Raw genomic sequence first — 21,895 nt, forward strand, 5'->3', positions numbered from 1 at the left:
ATTAAAACTGAAACATGAGCTTCCATCTGGGAAATATTTCAGCTGATGGGGAGTAACAATGCACTGCAGTCTGAGGTGAGAAATTAGTGCTGTTAATTAGAATCCCAAGACAACTGGAGTTAAAACTTCAATGTCACTTCATTAATTAGTAGTAAGATATTTTCTTCCTTTACATTTTTGTGTGTGACAAGGACCTAGGGGAGTGAGGTGCTAAAAGAACAGTGTTATAATGCTGAAAGTCTTAGGCATATTGAAGTCCATGATTCTCAAGTAATCATCTTGGGACAACAAAGTAGGCAAATCCTTAATTAAAAATCGTTTGCCTTATTTTGTGAGGAAACAAAGAGTTTCACATTTTCTTAAGTGTGGGTTGTATTCTGGAAAATAGTTTAAGTCATTCCCATTGATCTGAGAAGAATGATGTATTCTTCATACAGATAATTGTATTTTTAAAAAGTGAGATAAGAGACAGCTGATTTAGACCAAAACAGTTGGGAATTTGTCTTTAGAAAGTTATTCTGGATACTATTGGTCTCTCTTTTCATGAATCATTAAGTGGCTTATACAATTCTTAGTGGAATCATAAGAGAAATTTTATGTCTAAAATATCATGCTGAGATTCAAGCACATAATTAAGAGCATTTTCTATTAACACTATATTAAGAAAAAGCTTATTTTCATGAGCTGTACAGTTCATTTTTCTCCTCGTTGATCCTTTAGATATAATAAAATGCATTTAACAAATCAAGTTGTTTTTTTCCCTTTGTTTTGGCTGGTTAAATGCTCTGTTTTTTGTAGAACATTATGCAAGTTAGAATTAATTTAAATAATACTTTAAAAGAGGAGGTGTCAATAGCTTCCATTTGTTTGATTTCCTCTGAGAAATAAGGCATAATTTACATCCTGTTTTGGACATTAACAGTTAATGATATATATGTTTCTAGAGTAACATCAGCTATCCCTCCTAGAACTGAAAACAAAATGTTAAAAAAAAAAAAACAAGCAGCACACAAATGGAATTTTTAAAACAAACTATATAGCATAATAATTGTAAGACAAAAACCTACTCTAGCTTAGAAAACAGCTAATTTTTACTGCATATTTGTCATGGTACATTTAAATTATAGTTTTAATAAAATACATCTTTAGATCAAAGCTGAAAGAAGACATCAGTAGTAGATCAGTGTATTCCATTTTGCTTCTGGATGATGGATGGCTTATGTTTTTTATATTTCCACAGAACATTTCATTCAGTATCATTTTACTTATTTCACTCCTCCAGTACATACAAACACGAGTGCTGGTAGACAAAAAGTATCCTTGAATCCAACCACATTTTGGAATATTCATCAGCTTAGTAAATCCATGCAGTTTATTTTAAACTTTCAGTTCAATCAAATGGCTTTGCTGATGCAGTTTTTCTCCTTTAGATGGCAATATGGCAAATGACGTTTTTATTTCTCAGGCAAGGAAGAAAGCGAAACCTGTACAATGAAATCTCATAGGAAACATAAAGTCTGCTAAAGTGAACATCTGTGCTCACCTGTGATCTCTGTTAGGTATTGGTATTAGGAAGAAAGCCTGTTAGGAAAGTTATTCATGGACTTAATTTATAATTGGTGGAACTCAGTTGAATTTCCCACCATTGTAAACATCCACATAATGCCATGAAAAAAGTTCATGTATATTGCATTTTTTTCCAGTTATTGTCTAGGCAAGGTTCTACTTGAGGTTTTTAGAGGTAATGCAGCTCAGACACTCCTGGGTGCCCTCTCAAATTCGTGGGTCCTCCTATTTCTACCTTTCTTATTTTCTTGTAAGTGCTTCCATTTATTACTATTCCCTTGAGTATGTCCTGGCCTTTGCCGACGTTGTTTTCGGTCCCTTTTCCAAACTTGTTCACAGAATTCATCCATTGTATTCAGGTTGGGGTGGTTGATGAGCTGCATGAAGTCTCTGTACCACACCTTCTGGCTAGGCGTCATGCTGTTGGACATTTCTTTGGTCTTGGAGCCATCTCCATCATCATCCTTATGAAGAAGTTCTTCTAGATGCTCTGTGTCAATGACTTCTAGGGTCACTTTAAGGAGAGTTTGCATGAATCCATGCTCCACAGCATGACACAGGTAATTTCCAGAATCCTTCCTCTGTAGACTACGGAGCAGAAGTCCTTGTTCTGTCCTGATGATATGATCATCCACCCTGATCTGGGGGAGGGGAGCATAATAGAATAATTATATATGTATACTAAATATAAGATCTAAAAAAGCGCCAGTAAAAATTTGCATTGTTTGTTGAGATACCTTTTAGCATTTAACAAAATTGCAAACTTAATAAAAATGATAGGCTTCTCGCATCAGAAAAACGAGTTATATCCACCAATTGTTTTTAAGATACTTGTGCCACTGTTGCAATAGAATTTCTTATCATAATAATTTAATATGTTGAAAAAAACTTGAGGAAAGAATAAAGATGTATCTTATTTTATAAAGTTGAAAGTAAGTATATACATATAACACATACTTTAGATTGAAAACTGAAATTGGAACAATACAATCATGATACTAGGACAGAAAAGAGTATTAAGTGATTTGAAAAAAAAATGAAATAAAAAAATCAGCAGTTGAGTAGGCAGAAGAATTAAATTTGAGATTTCAAGTTTAGCAATTATTTATTCAATTTATGAGATCTTGGTTGTGAAATAAGTTGGAGGATATGCTGTTGAATATAATATAACCTCACTTTTATTTTGAACACAATTTACAATAGAGATCTCAAAAAGCCTAACCTGGCAATGTATAAGCTCAACTGACATTGGCACAATGTAATTCTATAGTTTAAAATCTGTTTAAAGTGTCAATAAGAAAACAGGAGTATTTTTACCTTTATATATTCATATTTTGTTTGTAAATTTAAAAGCACATTATAAGGTTTAAAAATCAACTAAATACTCTGGTTTCCCCTTTTAAATGCTTTTCAAGCATTTTAAAGGTCCATAAAACTCAATGAAATTTTTGGTAGACATTTTAGTTTCACAAAGGAAAAAATTGATCTATTGAGGAAGATCTGCTTGAGGCTACCTCAACAATTTGTCAAGAGACCTCATATCTTTTGTCTCCTATGTCATAAATCTATTGCCTGCTTCTCCCAACTTTCCCTATTTGAAGAGAAAGTTGTGGAAAAAGGAAAAATAAAATAATAAATGTATTTTCAAATCCAGGAAGGTTCACAGTGCAGACAAATGAAAATTAATTGAAGAAAAGTTAAAAATTAGTATGAAGACTTGATTTTTTTGATGAACAAATATAAATAACATAATAGCTTTCTAGATAACCACAATAAGAAATATGGAGACTTGAAAATATATCTCCATACTGGTTCTGGGGCAGCAACTCTTACCAGGTCACATTTGTTTCACCAGCCTCTAGATTTACAAAGCCTGTTTTTTAATCAGCCTATATAATAATGAATGAACTATTGGTCAATTAAGAAAAGGATAAGTTGTGCAGAGGTGTACTTTTTTTTGCCAAGTAAAATCTGGGGTCACTTAACAGTACATGTGATGTATAAATAATTCAGTCAGTTGTGCCCCTGTACCTCTTCTTTTCGCTCTTCATTTCGTCTTTGGAATTGCCAATAAACCAGTGCTCGCTGTGACTTTGGACTGCATTCCAAAAATGTGCTACTATTTTCTACTCCATAAATGATTCTCTCTTCAAGACTGTGGACATGATGATTATCTGGCCAGTGACAAGAAAATGAAAAGAGACAATGTTAGAAAAGTAATCTCAACTTTTCAAGACATTTACCTGGAAATTCAGTAGATAAATTGTTGTCATGTTGGAACCTGTTTTCAGATTGATTCAAGATGGCAGAAATATCAAGGCTGTAAGGGTTTCGGAATCCAAATGCCTACCTATATAGACTAATCATACTGTTATAGGTTGTACAAAGCATACATAGAGATTTGTCTACCTGCAAATAACATATTAGCAAAATCAGTGATATGTGGAGTATAACTAAATATCTTTATATTACATGATAATACTCTATAAGAAATTATTTTTACTATAAAACTCTTCTCTCTGACTAAATGGAGTCAGTTTGTATTATACTATCATCTAGCAGAAAAATTACTGAACTGGGCTTTTGGAAAGAAAAATCTGTTTTTCAGAAATTATTTTTGTCTCTTTATGTTTGCTTTTCATCTATAAAATTAAATTCACCAACCAATAATATTTATCTAGTATTTTACAGAAGGTAGAGATTGGGAAGTTTATACTCCCCACCAAAAACCCTTAAATAATCCTCAAGTTTTTCCTGGAGATCAATTGGTGTGAAATGTTTGGGATGGCTCAGAAGGAAGATGCATAATTACAATGCAATGTGGTTTCAATCGTCCTTATTTTAAAATGACACATCTTTTATTATTTTCAAGAATTAGGCTGTGGAATATGGCAAGAGTATGTAATAAAATGCAGCAATATGGAAACCTGTTTCCTGATTAAGTTTCTATTATTTTACCCTTTATGTAACCTCTTTCAATGGGGTAACTGAAACATAGCTCAGATCAAAAGTACGACACAGAGAATCTAGGTAAAACTCATTTGGAGAACAAAACTCCATATTATCTTATATAATCCTGTTTCCATTATGACATCCTGTACAATCTGGAACTCATTAAATTAATTTAGAAAATAATAAATGTATTTTCACATCCAGGAAGGTTGACAGAGTAGACAGATGAAAAACTTTTGCTCTCTACTTCAAACTTAGCTAGGTTTTTAATTTAAAAATTATTCTCTCTCCCCCCCTTTTTTGGGGCATCAATTTGACAGTTTTACTCATGTCATAACCAGCTGAGTACTTTTGTCTGTCATAACTGATACAGCTTGCTTTCACTAGATTTCAGGATTTCCCAAACCCTTCTTCTATCCAATCCCTGGGCATGGCCTATGTTCCTTGTCTCCTATCTCACCCTGATGCAGTTGACCTGGGCCTCCACTTGCTATCCCCAGGGATATCAGCCCTCAGTTCCTGTTTCTCAACTGCCCTGAGTGTGAAACAAATCTCTTCCCATATTGGGAAGTATCTGTCCCTTCTTATTGAAAAGATCCACCCCCTGGAAACAAGGCAGAATAAGAAATGACACAAACATAAAGAAACAACAATATTTAACTCATTCCAAGTCACGCTTTTTTCCCTCTGCGTTGTATCTCCTTGTGTGTAATTTCTACAATGAATATGGCATGCTTTTTTTCCCTCTGAAATTATTAGTGCATCTCAAATTGAAGAAATATGGTACATGTTACTGTGCTAGTTTACAAGACATCTGTTCCCTGGATACAGGTGAATTGAATTTCTATGTCCAACAGGATCTGGAAAATCTGTAGTTCAGGAACTATCACCAATAATGAGAATGCCTTGTCACCGAGGCCAATACTATTTATATACAGAATAGATTTTTTTCCCCACTATTTTTTTTTGCAGTGTAAATATGTTTGATCTAGAAATCTTTTTACTCTTAGGAAGAACTTTCCATTTAATCTGTCTGTGAATGAATCATAATGTATTTGGCTTGATAATATGTAGGTAAAAAAACATGTGAAAAGCCATTGTCTTCTCTATTAACAGGATGATGCTCAGAGTAACTTATTTATTTCTTGCCTGTTCTGTTTAAATTACCGTCAAAATCTATCAAAGGCTAAGGTATGAGTAAGTTGTTGCTCTCAAACATAGAATTCTATTTAAATCCCTAAATACATTAGTTGACACAGAGAAGATCAATGTGACTTCTATAATGGGGCAATTAATTTATTTTTTGTTTGTTTTTGCAGTGCTGGGAATGGAATCCAGGCCCTCAAACATACTGAGCAAGTGCTCTACCATAGTGCTATACCTTTAGCCCTAAGACTTACATATTATGAGAGAAAGTGCTTCACTATAAATAGATGCAATATCTTCAAAATTACTGAGCTGTCTTCTTTTCTGTTAATCTATTCATTTCAGTTAATATATTCATATAGTTTAACTTTTCTGATAGCTCTAGGAATACTGTTTGGTTTTTATTTTCTTTTTAATGCATTTTCCAATGGCAGGGAACTGCTCTCAATGTACTAGAAAAAGAAAGAAAGAAAGAAAGAAAGAAAGAAAGAAAGAAAGAAAGAAAGAAATCATCTTAATAGTAAATGCCTTCTTACATTTAAAGTAATTCATCTTATCTGCTACTTTTCTATAGTTTAATCTGATAGATGATGATTTGTGGTTAAACAAAGGATTTATAGCAAGTTGTTTTTAGTTTAATGTGGTAATATTTTATGGCCTTTGCAAAATCATGACTTTTAGGTTTTCTCACCTTGATAAGATAACTACAACTGGGTAATTTGGTTCATTGGCTTGGTGCCTCCAGTTAGTCTGCTTTGATAACTACTCTTACCAATAACTTAGAATCTCATTCTTCCTTATCTCAACCCTTTCTTTCTCTCTTTTCTGCAAGCAACAATAAAAGAGAATTATCTTCTAGCTAGTAACCAGTGAAGTTTAAGATTCTGTCATAATAACTTTGAATCACAGTCTGTACACAGACTTTGTTTTGTTAAGTTCTGCTGCCATCAGCCATAATTATAAAAAAAGTAAATTTCCATTGCATACTGTTGTTCTTTTAATTTTCTATAACAGAATGTTTTGATCATCAGCAACATCTAATTTAAGACCAGAACTTTCATTTAATGTGGTCTCAGCCCAGGACCCATATATTTGGGTGCACAGATATAACCATTAGTAAATCGTAATCTATTAATTTCCCCTCATTTGATAAGTTATAAACAGAAACATAAAAAAAGGTTTAAAAATAATTATAAGGCACTCAAAAAATATCCATTCTGTTCTCTAAGTGTTCTACCCTAACCATTTGCACAAGTTTTGTACAGGTAGGAAAGATTAAAGACCCAATGACAATGTGTTCTTCTCTCTCATTTTTTCTGTCTATTCCCTCCCTCCTTCACCCTCTCCCTCCCTCCCTGCCTCTCCAGAAAGATTTATAAGCAAAGGAAATACTGATATTCTTGTTTTCCTTCCTTATTATATTCTTTACTTTTTCTTGGGACATTGTACTATCAGTTTATTTAAGGCAAACAGATCTATATATGAATGACTGCACAGTGTAGCTGTACTTTTCAGATAATGTATAGGCTTTATAGTTAACCAATGCAAATCAAAAGCTCAATAGTGTTGATTAAAGATTCCCTGAGGATATGAAATCTTACATATTCAGGTTAAGTGTAAGTTAATCTCTCTCTGGATTAAATCAGTTGACCTGAGAGCAGTTGACATGGAACCTACTGTGTTAATGGACATGGACTTTATTGAGTTGTTTGGTGGTATTCCCTGGATTGTGTCAAGGGAGCCCACAGCCAACACATTGAGGTTACTCACTGTATTTCTGTCACATTATTGTTGAGTATGGTGTTTTCTGCATTGTGATGCTTTGGGAGATTTTTCTCTGGCCTAGTTTTTAGGAATGATTAAGATTCTCTTGATCAACGGACTTTTTAAAGATGAATTTTGTGATCATATTCCCACTCTACATTGGCTGAAAATAAAACATTAGCCAAGTTGATGTCATACCCTTCTAACTATTGGTAAATATGTTCTTGCTGCATGACTGGTTTTGTTCTCTGTCAGTGTACCTGCTTTGCCTTTGAAACACTGTTGTTATTGCTATCTTTGATTTTTTTGAATCAAACAATTGTAAACCATTTTTAAATATATTAGATTATTTTTCAAGTGTAGAAAATGCAGTGTTTTATAATGTTTTAAATACCTTTTTGTTATGATTAAAATATGTCTACATAAAATATTAGAACAATGTCTGGGCATAGTACAGTGGCATGTACATTAAGTGACATTATTGTTACTTCTCTTGTGCTAGCTTAAACTGCCAATTCAAAACTTAATCTTTTTCTGAGAATCTCCACTAAGCTAAATAACGAAATATTTTCCCACATCAATCCTATTCCCAAACAAGTATCAAAGAAAATATTTTCTTTTCAATAGTTCCCCAAAATTTCTTTTCACATATCTCTTTAGAGCACATGTAGTCTTACTTGTTATAATTATTACAGAATGGTTATCTTTCCCAATACTGTGTGCTCCATACCTGGCAGAAAGGCAATCTAGAATGCTTAGAGGATGTTTGCTGAACAGTAAATCCAGGCAACTACACTGAATTTAAAAGCTGAAATCTCAGGTAACTTTGACATCCTTAAGACAAAGAGTTATGATTTTGTGAAAGAAATGAATAAAAATTTCATCAATCAAAAAAGGCATAGGGATTATAACTCTGATTATGATAGAATACTTCATTAAACTGCTGGTGGATGTATGCCTAGCAACATTTTTTAAGTTTAATAAGTTATGAAAGTTGATTTGAGATATGCTAGGAGCAGTGATGACTAATCAAGTACATCCCAATATCAACAGTTCCAAATATGGGATAATAAGAAGATAATGTGATTTGAGAACTCCTATGAACATATTCTCACATCCCCAGGGTGACCAATACCACTGAAGATCCATGGGTGATCTTGTAGATTTCCAGAAAGAAAGCAATCTCACTGAAAATTGTTTTTAAATACATCTCACACTTTGAAAGCAACTGTTTTGAATACAAACTTTTGTCATGAAAATTAGAGTAGACAAGAAGAGTAGAGTTTTAAATTGGCATAATAAATTCTCATGGGTTCAACAATCTGAATAGTAGAGCAAAATAATTGAAAACAACAAAACATTAAAATTACTTTAAAAGCACCATAGTGTGTTTGGATAACACAATGTTACAATATGTTGCAGCTGTTAATGACAAGAAATAATGTTTTTAAGGAAGCAATCTTCAATTAATCATTTCCTCTTTTAGTGGGATAATTTATGGAAATGAAATGAGGCTAATAAACCAGAAAGAATGGGAGGAAAGAAAGAAGTTAAATAAATTGCTTCCTTTTGTAACAACAAAAAAGTCATGATATCCATCATTTGGCCAGAAATATCATGTTGCTAAAGGCCTTATTTAGCATTTGATTCTCTTCCAATATAGCAGAAACAGAAGGCATCACGTTTCAGCTTTCCATTTATTTCACTCTCCATTTTAACCCCATAAATGTCTCCCAAGATTGAAATGTGAATAATGTAACAATCTTAGGAAATTTGATGTCATGTAGAAGAGACAGAGATGGATGAAGTAGGGAACCATGTATTAATTCACTCTCTGATTTCTGACATTAATTTTGATGTTCTCCCTCTTTATTAAAAGTTGAATTTCATAAATAATAAATATAAAATAAAACTTTGGAGAGAGGCAAACGGATGCAAATTATTTTCAATGTTTAGGTTATTTAGCAATTAAACTTCATTACTAGACTCCATAAAAATCAAATTCCAGTTGTTTTCTTCACATTGTATTTTTTAATATTTCTCTCACTAATATTCACTAAAGTCTAGCAAAAGAGGAAAAGAAATGTTGCTCATGAACCCTTGCAACAATGCACTACTTAGGTGCAAATTATCTTACTTAGGTTTTCCTTGCTGGATTCTAGGTGATTTTCTCCAGAAATACAAGTGCTTTATCGACAGAAAAGATTTGTTTGACTTCAATGACTGAAAAACATTTTTTTTAAACTAGAAGTACCTTAAAAGTCATTTCAAGGATGAAATAGATCTTAATAGAACTCTTGGAAAGATATAAAATATTTTAAATTTTTAAAAATGAAGAAAATCATTTCATTCATCTTTAACATTCTTGTATATTTCAGATCTGCACAACAGATTTTTAAAGTTTATACACTGTAGTGCACTTTAACAACTCTAATATATTTCTATATATATTAAAGTATATATAGGGATCATGCTTATTTATTTATCAAGATAATGCTCAGTCCTGTTTGTACAGTGTTTAGTGTGGTAATTATACTAACTAGATTATCTGAAAATGTTTGTTGGATGTGTTTTGCTTGCATGCTTGCACCAATCAATGTATGCATGATTCTGTATTAAAGTATATTCATGTGTGTTTAATCTATCTACTAAATTGTGACAGATATTTATGAAGTTTAGAGAATGAAACTTGTCAAAAACAAGTACATTTTGGAACAAATACAAAAAGACTTGATTAATTAAGCCTTATAGAAAATTTAAACTTGTAATTTAACAACTTATTAAAATAAATCTAAATTAAACTATATTGTCTTATGCAGTAAATTAAGATCTTTTCTTGATTTTCTTGGGGCTGGGCAGTAATTTTCAACCATTCTATCATTTAGATGTTAAAATTCAAATAGTTTCCCATCTACCTGGATTCCCTGGATTGCTGTAGATTTGTTCTTAAAATGTGCTAGTATGAATATAGATTGGCAGATGGATAAGCAGAGAGAAAATTTTAACTTTTGTACATAGGTAATTATTTTAATCAGGAGAGTCAATAGTATGTTATTTTTGAAGATTATTATTTTAAAAATATGATAATGAAATTGATGCATTATGAAGTAAAATATGAAGCCTTTTTAATAGTTCCTCACTGTACCTGATAACTTTTGATGGCATAGATTGTGACGCTTCTTAGTATAGAACAAGATGAAACTAGATTACTTAAAAAGTAATACCAATATGAAGATACCTACTATAATATTTGTTTAGTCTACATGGAACATCTGGTATGTTTTATTTTCATGATTTTATAGCAAATGCATTCCCAGAGAAAGCACAAATAATCTACATGCCAGAGCAAAATTACCATAAAGCATTTACTTTAAAAAATCAGGAAACATGAAATTTAATGTTTCACTTACTTTTCCCAAGAGATACCATAAGAGATAGAAAACGCCCTTTGTCTGAAGCAGAAATCTTCCATAACAATAACGAAAATACCATATTGTACTTTAATTATATGTCATCTTTATAACTTTCGGAATTAAAGAAAAATGCATCAAGCTTACAAACCCCTTGTTTATAACAGCTAAACTTTAGTTGTATTACAATTAATCTTTCGTGACATGCTCAAGGAGTTTAATAAGGAACAAAGATAACAGGTAATTCAGACCTCTTCTTTCCTGTTTCATGTAATTTGCACACATTTTATGTGCATGATTGAATTGTTTGTGCAAGGTAACATCAGAAGACAACTATTACTGGTTTTCAGCAGTGACATAGTTTCAAAGGGGTTTATAAAAATCTTAGAATACTATAATGATTTGATTCTAGGATGCATACTCATTTACATTTTAACATCTCTAATAACAGACTGTGTCTCACAATTGTTCTTCATCTGAGTTAAAGTAGCTTTCCTCCAGGAAGAATTCTTTCTGACATCTGCCAGACATGTGAGACCCCACAAACCTTATAGCTTTTTAAATTAAAGCTTCTACCTGAGGTTTTGGGTCTACCCTGCCTATGTGAATTCAGAAAATAAACCTTCATTAGTACCCCCTTGAGGTTCAAGGAGTGCTTTTGCCCCTTTTCCCACAGTCATGATTATGGTGGAAGCAGGCCACCTTCCTTGCTATCTTCATCTGCATGGAGTTTATTTCTCATTTAAACTATTTCTCAGTCACTCTGTGTCCCTGTTCCATGCTGGAATCCTTTAGTAGGTTACCCATTTCGGGCAGTTTTTCTTTCTTAGCAGCACATAAATAGTGCTGCATTTTACATTCATTGTCATCTTAGACTTGATGAAATTTGGTTATTTATTAAAGTTGGGGATTTCTTAATGCTGACATCAGCTCATCTATCAAATCTTAAGGCTCCTCTTTGGGCTAAGTGCTCAGATTCAGAGTTGGAAGAAGCTAAGGAGCAGGCCATAATAGCACTGCTGCAAACTACTAAATTTATGGCTCCATAGACCATAAAGATGGCATTGCCAAAGATACTTTATGAAATTTGGAAATGATTTTGATGCCAACCAAGACATAAATTGAGATGGGCTAGCTGTGGAGATAATTTAGAAGATTAAATTCTGTGGATATTTTACTGTGAGATGCTAAAAAGGAAATGCATATATGCAGACCAGCCAAGAAAACTATTAGGGAGTGAAATTCAATGATGGCATTAAACTACAAGATAGGGCATAAAATATTTCAAAGATCCAGAAATCTAAGATGATGTTATGATTTAAAAAAAAAAAAGTACTGGGACTTATGGTGTATCTTTTTCCTTTCTGGACACATAAATCATAGTAAGGCTCATTTTGGGTTTGTAAGGAAGGAGGAATGGGAGAGAGTTTAGAGGTAAATTGACTTGGCCAGTCATTTTCTTGAATGTAAAGTTGGACAAGCTCCAACTCTGTGCATAGCAATTATTTCAGGGAAGGGAACAGACTGGAAACAACCTGAGACTTCTCTCAAGCATCCTGTTTAAGGTGTGACTGGGAAGACGAGATCTGCCAGCACACATGTATTTTTAGGGTTTGATATTAAGAGCTTTCTGAGTGAGCAGTTAGAAGTGATGGAGAAGTGTGTGCTAGGATTCAAGGGAAGTGGAGCTGGATGTTTTTCTATTTCACTAGGGCTGCTTTGTGTGAAAGGAAGTAGAGTGCCAAATGAGTGTTACAGGTTTCATCTAAAGTGAAATTTCTTTCACCTTAATTCTGAGTTATTTTATGTACAGTTTTTCTATTAAGAACCTCGGGATATGTAAAATATAGAGTGTTACAGAATGTTTACCATTACAGCTGGAAATGATCACACTGAAGTGTGTAATTTGGCTTCATGTTGCTTAGCAGCTTTCTGTGAAAACATCTCATATCTTTATATGTTTCCATATGAGCATATATATTTTATTGAATGTGAGAAGTGACGTTAGCAAGACAACATGCATGATTTAACAGGGTTGGGCTCTGGAATTCTGCCCATTTTACTCTCAAATATTGACATCAACTCTTCCAAGGTAATTCACTGATTCCCAATAGTAAGACAGCCTAGCCAAGTGGGAAGGCCTCACTTAGTTTCCAAACATTTGAAATCCACTGCAATCTATTGTGCATATGTTTTATTTTTGCTCAATTAGCAACGTTAGCTGACAAGAAATAAAAAGAATAAAGAGGCCTTCATAAAGGAATGTTTTATCGCTGCAAAGTTTCTAGGGCTATTTTATCCTTTCCCCCCACGTATCACAAATATCCAAGTAGGGTTGTTTACCACAAAAAAGAAAAGAAAAATGATCCTGTAACATCAACTATAGAAATTCCTTTTTTCTCGTATAGTGTGTATTTTGACTGAAGAACTAGGAGAAAATTTATTCATATTTTCCTTACTTGTTATATATGTACTTTTTTTTCACTTTTCATAGACTCTGCCCATTCTAATTTCACACACACACACAAAAAATCTTTAAAATCTGAAATACTCTCAAAAGCCCATTCAATGATTAACATTATTTTTTATCCATGGTCTCACTTTTATAAACAAAATCGCTTTGGTCAGTTTTTCCTCTTATATATAACAGACACTCATAACTCCAATATAAATAGTATTTTAAAATACTAATTGGCCTAATAAAGATATTGTACTGATAAACATAAGGATGTATCAGTAAGACTATGTATACATATAATTTCTAACAATTTTTGAAACAGCACAGTGCTCTGAACATGATTGTATATAATCATTATTTATTAATTGGATCTTATGATGGTTCTTAAAAGATTTATTTCTTAATATGATGGTGTTGAAGATAATAATGTATGACTCAGAACATTTTTCAATATAAATACTAGATGCTGCTTAGTTCAAATCTCTTACTGGAAAACAATAATAGTAAGGAGCTTATTATAGCTTGAAAACTTAAGAAAACTTATTCATCTAAACTGTATTTACAGAATACTTACAATAACCATGATGCTATCTCTGGGGTAGTATTACAGGTATGATCAAGAGCATAATAACAAAGTTTGTATTGATATGGAGATTAAAGTCTGATTGGAAATGAATTCTAATTTTATTTTTTGTTTGTTTTATTTCCAATTACTATAACTAACTCTCCAACTCTAAGCAAATAGATTATTTACTCTAATAAATTAATATTTTATAATTTTTTATCAATTGAATGATGTTGATCATAATTCAATATTTTCACATGGAAGACCAGTGAATATTATGTTGTCCAATTGATATATGTCATTTGAAAAAAACTCGGGGAGGTGTGTCAATAAACCATAATACTCATGCAGGGACATTCATAATATTTACTTCATTTAGTGGCCTCTTTCTTGTTTATAATGAGGACAATAATAGGAAAGTCCTTGGCAGTAAAGGTTTTAAATAAAAATGGGTCCTAAATATTGGCTCCATTAGTGGTCACCCTACTTGGATATTGTCATCTCCCAAATAACCCTATGTGGAATTGTACACCAGCACATTCAAACTGTGCCAGAGGGATACCTGGAATTCAGATTTTGGAAGGCAGGCTAGGTGCAATGTATGATAGTTTTTTTTTTCTTTTTTAACATTCATTAAACATGACTATTCTACACACCATTAGTAAGTCAAATAAGAGCTAATGAAATTAATGCAAAAGGCACCAAAATAGTTTATTATGTTCAGTTAGTATCACATTTTGCAAGTTAACTATTTTTTACAATGAATTGTTATAGTGATGTCATTGACAGGTTTCCCCAGCAGAGGGAAGCATAACTTCATTATTATGTTCATAAATGATTGAGTTGGGGTGAATGAGTTAGATATTTACAAGAATGGTTGATGTTTCAACATTATATAGGAAACTTTGACACTAAATAGGTCTTGACATCTTTTAGGCAGTCTAAAATGAATTTGGTCAAAAATGCCCAGTTCAAGGGAACATCCAAATATTAATTCAGTGTTGAAGAAAACCACGTCAGTTTACTTGAGCAGAACGATCAAGAATACATTGTGTCTATATCACCAGCATATAAATGAGTAATGTGCATTGCTTATTTTAAGACTATATTTCCTTCTTCAATATACTTAAATGAATCTTTTTGTTGTCCTATTCTCAGGTTGCTTCTCTACATCAAAGTACAAACTTAAATTGGCTTCTTTTTGTTAGTATAAGAAAGCTAAGCTTTGAATCTCATAAGGGTCTAAAATATAGAGTTTATCATGACTGTGATTGTAAAATATAGTTCAATGCTTGTGTTCTTCAATATTTTCTTTCTGCTAGATTTTATTTCCCTTGGAAGACATGGTACCCTGCATGGGTGTGTGTGGATATGCATTATCATATGATTTAGCCTGGTATTTGCAGGTTTAAAGTTGAAAAAGATGACTTACCATGGTGTTGTAAGTCTGAACAGTGAGTCAGTGGGTCTCCATTTCTTATATCTTGTCGTCTTGTGCGTCTAGAACAATTACATTTAAAATGTATTATTGTATTTCTACTTTACCCTCTTAGGAATTTGTCATAAGAATGAAGAAGAAATAAAATCCGCATAAAAGACTCCAGGAACTTATAAGAAGAGATGTATTTACATCCAAACAAAATTTTTAAAAAGCAGTTCAGTATACCTATAAAGAGAAGTCTCCAAGACCAGAGACTTCAAGGTGGGAACAAGTAGACAAATATACCAACATGGTATTAGGTACCTTTTGAATTATCTACAACAAAGAATTTATGGATCTTTGATAACAGGTATTAATAACAGTCAAATATCTAAAAAATCGAAGGGGGGAATATTCCACAAAATTTGGAATCGCAACCCATTATTTCAGGAAACAGAATGAAACTCTGATCATTAATGTGGGAGTGAGGTTGAAAATTAAAATTCCCCTGAATGGTATCTTTTTCTTAATGCTTATACAAAGTTGCTTAAATAGACATCTTTGAAATTTTAAAATATTAAGCCTAGGAATTATTTTTGAAGTTAGTTTTTTTTAGGTTATTTTGTTCACATTTAAAAAATGGTTTATTTAATTATCTTATGGTTACGATTGCAAACCAATTGACCAGCAATGTGAATAAAATGAAAAAGGCAAAAATAAATGTAGAACTTAAGGGCAAGACCTCCTTTTGCCAGAGTAAGTGAGAAAGGAGAGGTGAACTGATTTCTAAGGGAAAAACCAAATTTGTTTTTAAACATCAAAATTAATTTTTTATACTCTATGGCTCAAATTGCATTTCAGGTTCCAAACAGTCTGGGCATCCTTTCTTTATAGTTTGCTAGTGGGTGGAAAGAAGGAGGGGCCTTTAGCTATTACTACAGAGAAAGATGGGAAGTTTGAAGAACAGACTAAGTATGGAGAACAGTGGTGGGGAACAGACTGAAAAGATTGGGCACACTTGACTATTTTCTGCAGCTATTTTAATGGGTATTGTCTGGCTGAAAATTAGTTATCATCCCTGAAAAAAGCTTTCACAAAGGCCATTGAGAATTGCAAATATGGAATTTGTTACTGTATTCATAAATTTAGAAGTCTAAAGTATTTATAGATTTCTATTTGTAGAATTAGTGAGACTATCAAACAGATGTTGCACATTTCAAAATTGAGCCAAGAGAACTTGTGAAACATGAATCAAAAAGCATTTGGGAAGGCATTTTTCACTGCCATTTAACTTTTTGAAAAATGCCATCACAAAGAATATATAAGTTGTAAGGCCTCTAAACATCCTTTTCAAAGACATGTAGTGTCAGACCCATGAAATTGGATTAAGTAAAATCTGTAAGGCATAACAAAATAGTGTTAATGAGAATTCCTTGGATCCTGAAGTGTAAATATAAAATAAACACTTCCAAATATATAATGCACAGGTTTTAACTTAGTATAGAAGTGGTTATGGTTTTCTTTTTATCCCCTTCCTTATTAAGAAAAGCTTAAAATTCAAATGGATTATTACTAAATTAAGCAACGTTATTCACATTCACTTGGAAAGGAAGCAATATTCATTTGCAGTTCAAACATAAATTTCACATTTTTTAACATAAAAGTCCCCTAGAGCTAAATGTTTTTAAGAAAAAAAATCATTCTAATTTTAAATAATTTATTATTATTACTGTAAAGACAGCATGTTGTTATTTATTTTAACTACCCTTGGTACATTCTCAGTATATATTATTTTCACTCTAAGCCTTTTTTAAATTTAAAATTCCAACAAAATCAATATAGATATTAATGTAATACAAATATATCATCAACTCAATTTTGAATATTGAAGGCTTAAGATATTTGCATTTTTAATCCATTCTGAGTTATTACTATATTTGCTTATAGGGTTAACATGATACTGTGTTCTAATCCATACAATTATATGAAAGACTTAGGTTGTAGATGATTTAACACTCAGTCAATGCTACCTAAATTTGGAATAAAAAATTTTATGCAACATGGGGGCCTTTTCCTTTTCCTAACATTTTTCCCACACATTTAAAATGACTCAAAGGTTGCAGAACTTATCTCACTAGCTATGGAAAAAAATCATGTTCATAGCTTATTTGAAACTTTAGCTATAATTTAAAAATAAACAAAACAAATTATATTGCTTCTAAAATGCAGTAACTTGGTGACACTGGTTGCTGCTTCATGTTTCAAAAGGTTGATGTGCCATCAATCATTAGGGCCATATTAACAAGCTGCTGTATATTACTTTCATCTATCATTGCTTGTTTCATAAGCAGTAGATATCAATAGAGAAAGGCAACCATCAGTGAATTGCAGAGGATGTACTGAAGTGGCTTTTTGTCAAATGAAGAAAGTATTTTTATTTTTTAAAGTATAAGTAAACCGATTTGTCAACAACTTCTAGGATTTGTCTATGAGTTCTCTGTAGTAAAATCACATTTCCAGGAAATAAAACTGTCTTTAAAGATCCAATGTCTGTTCCTAATGCATTCAATCTTGTATGCAGTAACCCACAGTTATGTATCATCTCAATGTAGTATTGTAGACAACTCTCTAAGTATATCTTAGTAACATTCAAGTTCAAGCATGCCCCCCTCAAATACTTCCAAGTATCATTAAGAATATATATCATTTATAATATATATACTATATCTGTATATATATATCACTTTATATATATATATATATATATATATATATATATATATATATATATATACACACACACACACACACACACACACACACACACACTACATATATACAGACAGATAGATGGTTGTTTTATTATAGTTTTATGTTTAAAGTTTTAACCTGTAAATACAACATGATACAATAATAATACAGAGGCATTTAGATTTCCTTGAGTTAAATAAAGAGATGCTGGATGCTAGTTAATCAACACTTATACCACACACATACAAATATGACTTTTTCTATTATTAGAAAAAAATTAGCCTTGATTTTTTAATGGTTGAGTCCTGATGTTCTCCCTAAGACTCCAGAGGTGAATGAATTTCTTTCTGTAAGAATTTTCTGTCCATCCAGGGAAATAAATTCTCTTATTAAAATGTAAAAACAGAATAGAATGTTTCTAAGGAGAATAAAAGAAATAAATTTTGTTGAACAAAAAAGCCTCTTGCTCAAAGACACAAGGCCTGTTCTAGATCCTGTTCATAACTTTCTGTGACTTTGACCCTAAATTTCCCACTGTGTAAAATAAAATTGCAAAATTATAATTTCCAACTGTAAAAATTTAGGAAAAGTATTGTACTGTCCTAAACTTTCCCCAGTCATTTAAAAAAGCCAGTTGTTCCATTGCATTTAGTACCCAACTTTCCTACTACACATTTTTTCTGGATGTTTTCACTATTTTAAGGAAAGGGGGAAAAATTTAAAAAAAAAATGGAAAGAAGCAAACCCAGTTCCAGCCCAAACCTCTTTTATTCATCAGAAGAGGGTGGTATTCTTATTTTAAGAAAGCTCTTCTAGAAATGGAATCAAACAAGGAAACTAGCAAACATTTTATTTTTCATTCCTACCTCTTTGCAGTAGGAAAATAGCGAGAGCATGAGGAACCATCCCAGGCACAGTACGGGTCTCGAGCCAGGCAGCACTCTGCACAAGCTTTCCCATAAATATCACATCGGTGCAGAGGGAGTTGGGCCACCCCAGCAGTGGAACCAACATATAGCTGTTGCTGTGAAAAGAGTTTACCAAAACTACTTTGATTTTCAAACCTCCTTTTTCTTAATAGAAAGTTTATTTATTGACATCATCAACACTTAACAACAATAAATGATATCTCTAGGTATAAAAACAAACCACATTGTTAATAGTTTCTTTGAAGGCTTAGCAGATAACAGGAGAGTTTAAAATGGAGCAAGAGCAAATTTTAAGTATTTGATTGAAACAGGTGTTTTTCTAAATATAAAAGGAAGATAAAGTTATCTGTACACCAAGCAAAATGATTTTTCAAACTTTGAGTTTTTATCCTTAACATTTTTTTTTTTATTTTCCCTTACAGTTTATACTTTTGTTTGACCAAAGTATCTCTTTGGCTATGTGCTCCAGATGAGCTGGAGGCAGACATCTGATTCTGACTCCTGGGTGCCCTATTACATCACATGTGATGCACCATTTCCTCCTATGAGAGGGAAAGGAAGATGTTTAGGTATTTACATTTGAAAAGAACTTTGGACTCAACTGTCTTGCTTTTGCACTGCCTCCAGGAAGATTATTTTAAGCAGTACTACTAAATCACTTTCCATTCAAAAGATCATCAAAGGGGAAGAGAGTGAACTCTGATGCAATCTACCAAACTAAAAGCACTGAATTGGGCATTGAAGAGCCTGGGTGCTCAGTCTAGCCTTGATAACTCTGTGTGATCATGGGACATTCACATATTTTTTGTAGGAATTGCCTTCCTTATCTATAAAATAAGCATGTTTCACAGATATTTAAAGTGAGCTTCCAGATGACATTTCACAACCCTATAATCTTCAATGAAAATGGATATATTGAATGAGGCAGAATAGGGACAAGTAAAAAAACCCAAAATTCTAGCAGCTACTATTTCAAGATTTCAGTACAACTTTAAAAATGCCTTGAAAAAAGTTGAGTGAATGTAACATATCAGCTGCAAACTTATATAAACACAAAATGAAACAAAAATAAAATTATTTTGTGATTTATCCAACATGTACTTTAATTAGTACCATGTCTCTTTTTTCCTTGCACTAGAGGATTGATTGATTATAGCAAACCTTAAATAAAAGTTATCTAATTGCTAAAACATGTAGTAAATCACAGGCGAAAGACTTCAAATTTTTATCTTAATTTCTCCAGTATGGAGATGAACAATAAGATTCAGAAAAGTCACACTTTGAACAATGGTGTTCTCTTTTAACATTAGAAAGTATCTAATAGTCATAAATGGACACAATTAAAACTGTATTTCCAAGGACTTTCATTTATGGACTATATATATATATATATATATATATATATATATATATAGATAGATAGATAGATATATATAGATAGATAGATAGATATAGATATAGATAAATTGAATGCAGAGTGAAGTACTATTACAATTTAAGAAATCAGTAAAGTTATAAGGAATGTTTATGTAGAAAATAATTCAGTGCTAAAATCTAAACAACATACTTATATCTTGAGATAAGAAAGGAAAATAAGAGGGAAAAAGTAATACAATTCAACAGTTATGGTTTGGATCTGGAATGTCCCCCAAAGCCTCAAATGTTGGAAGGTTGGGTGCCCAATGTAGCATGTTCAGAGGGAGGGCTTTGGGAAGGTGATTAGGTCAAGAGGGCTCTGACCTCATAAACAGCTTAATCCTCTGATGGATTCATAAATTGACAGCATTATTAGAAGTGGCAGAAACTATAGGAGGTGGGGCCTGGTTGGGGAGGTCACTGGGGTCATGCTCAGGAGGGGTATATCTTGGTCCTGGTCCCTTCTCCCCATGACCCCTACACTGTGTGTTTGTGGGTGTGTGGGGGGGGACTTCCTGGCTGTCATGAGGTGAACAGCTCTGTTCCCACTCTCTCTGCTTCACCACAGTGATGGGAATCAGGTACTATGGACTGAAATCTCTGAAGCTGAGGAAATAAATATCTGCTCCTGTTAGTGTCTTTTCTCAGGTATTCTGCCACAGTGATGAAATGCTGAGTATGAAATGCTGACACAACTATGGAAGCATTTATTCTGGTAAATATTGCTATTTGATTCCACTAAACAGAAAACATAAAAATATCATATGTATTACTATCTGCTCAACTTTGTACTATAATTCAACTTTATTCTTACATTCAATTTTAGTATTATATTGAATGACACTAAAACCCAGGACAAATTAAGAAATGATGGTGAAATCCCTGGGAGGAAATGGCAAATAGTATCTTTACCCTTTTACCCTTTATTTCTTTTTCCAGTAGCCTCCTTATCCTTTTAAAATGAATTTAGAGTCAATGGAATCAAAGAAATTTAAATGTGATTTAAAAATAAATGAATATTTAAACAAACAATGGAATTACTTAAGATTGTTGTAGCAAAGTCCAACAGAATCATGGTTGGCAACAGTGAATACAGACAAGCTAATTCACATATTGTGATCATGACTACTTTAAAATTCTACTAACCAAATTGGTCAGTTAATCAAAAGATCTCTATGTTTGTCCAATAACTTTTAAGAAACATAAGCAAAATAAATACATATAGATGTATGACATTTGAGTAGGAAAATAATTATCTAAATAAAACATCTAAATGTCATATCCCTTTAGAAGAAAAACAGAAATAATGTATGGGAAGAATACACTGTAGTATTTACACATAGTACATGTGACCACTGAAGTTATTGTGTTGAAAATCTAAAGTGTGATTAAATGCTAAAAGTTAAATGCAACTGTCATTTTTATTTTGTCAAAATTCTTCAGGATTATTAATGATCTACTAACATAATTATGCTATCCAAATGAAATATAGGGGAGGCTTGCAGGCCTCACTGAACA

General features: G+C 32.4%; 1 protein-coding gene across 2 annotated transcripts in view; it reads right to left on the minus strand.

Annotated features, from left to right (window-relative positions):
• Window positions 1–706: 706 nt before the first annotated feature.
• Sema3a (semaphorin 3A) overlaps window positions 707–21,895 on the minus strand; it is a 191,606-nt gene continuing 170,417 nt past the window's right edge. For both annotated transcript variants that reach the window (XM_071613509.1, XM_027926422.2), the window contains 4 exons: window positions 18,899–19,056; window positions 15,294–15,361; window positions 3,598–3,740; window positions 707–2,207 (listed from right to left, as the gene is read on the minus strand). In XM_071613509.1, the coding sequence (XP_071469610.1) occupies window positions 1,752–2,207; window positions 3,598–3,740; window positions 15,294–15,361; window positions 18,899–19,056 (825 nt within the window). In that variant the 3' untranslated portion in view covers window positions 707–1,751. The remainder of the gene's footprint in view (window positions 2,208–3,597; window positions 3,741–15,293; window positions 15,362–18,898; window positions 19,057–21,895) is intronic.

Source organism: Marmota flaviventris, chromosome 1, assembly GCF_047511675.1.
Source record: "Marmota flaviventris isolate mMarFla1 chromosome 1, mMarFla1.hap1, whole genome shotgun sequence".
Lineage (NCBI taxonomy): Eukaryota > Metazoa > Chordata > Mammalia > Rodentia > Sciuridae > Marmota > Marmota flaviventris.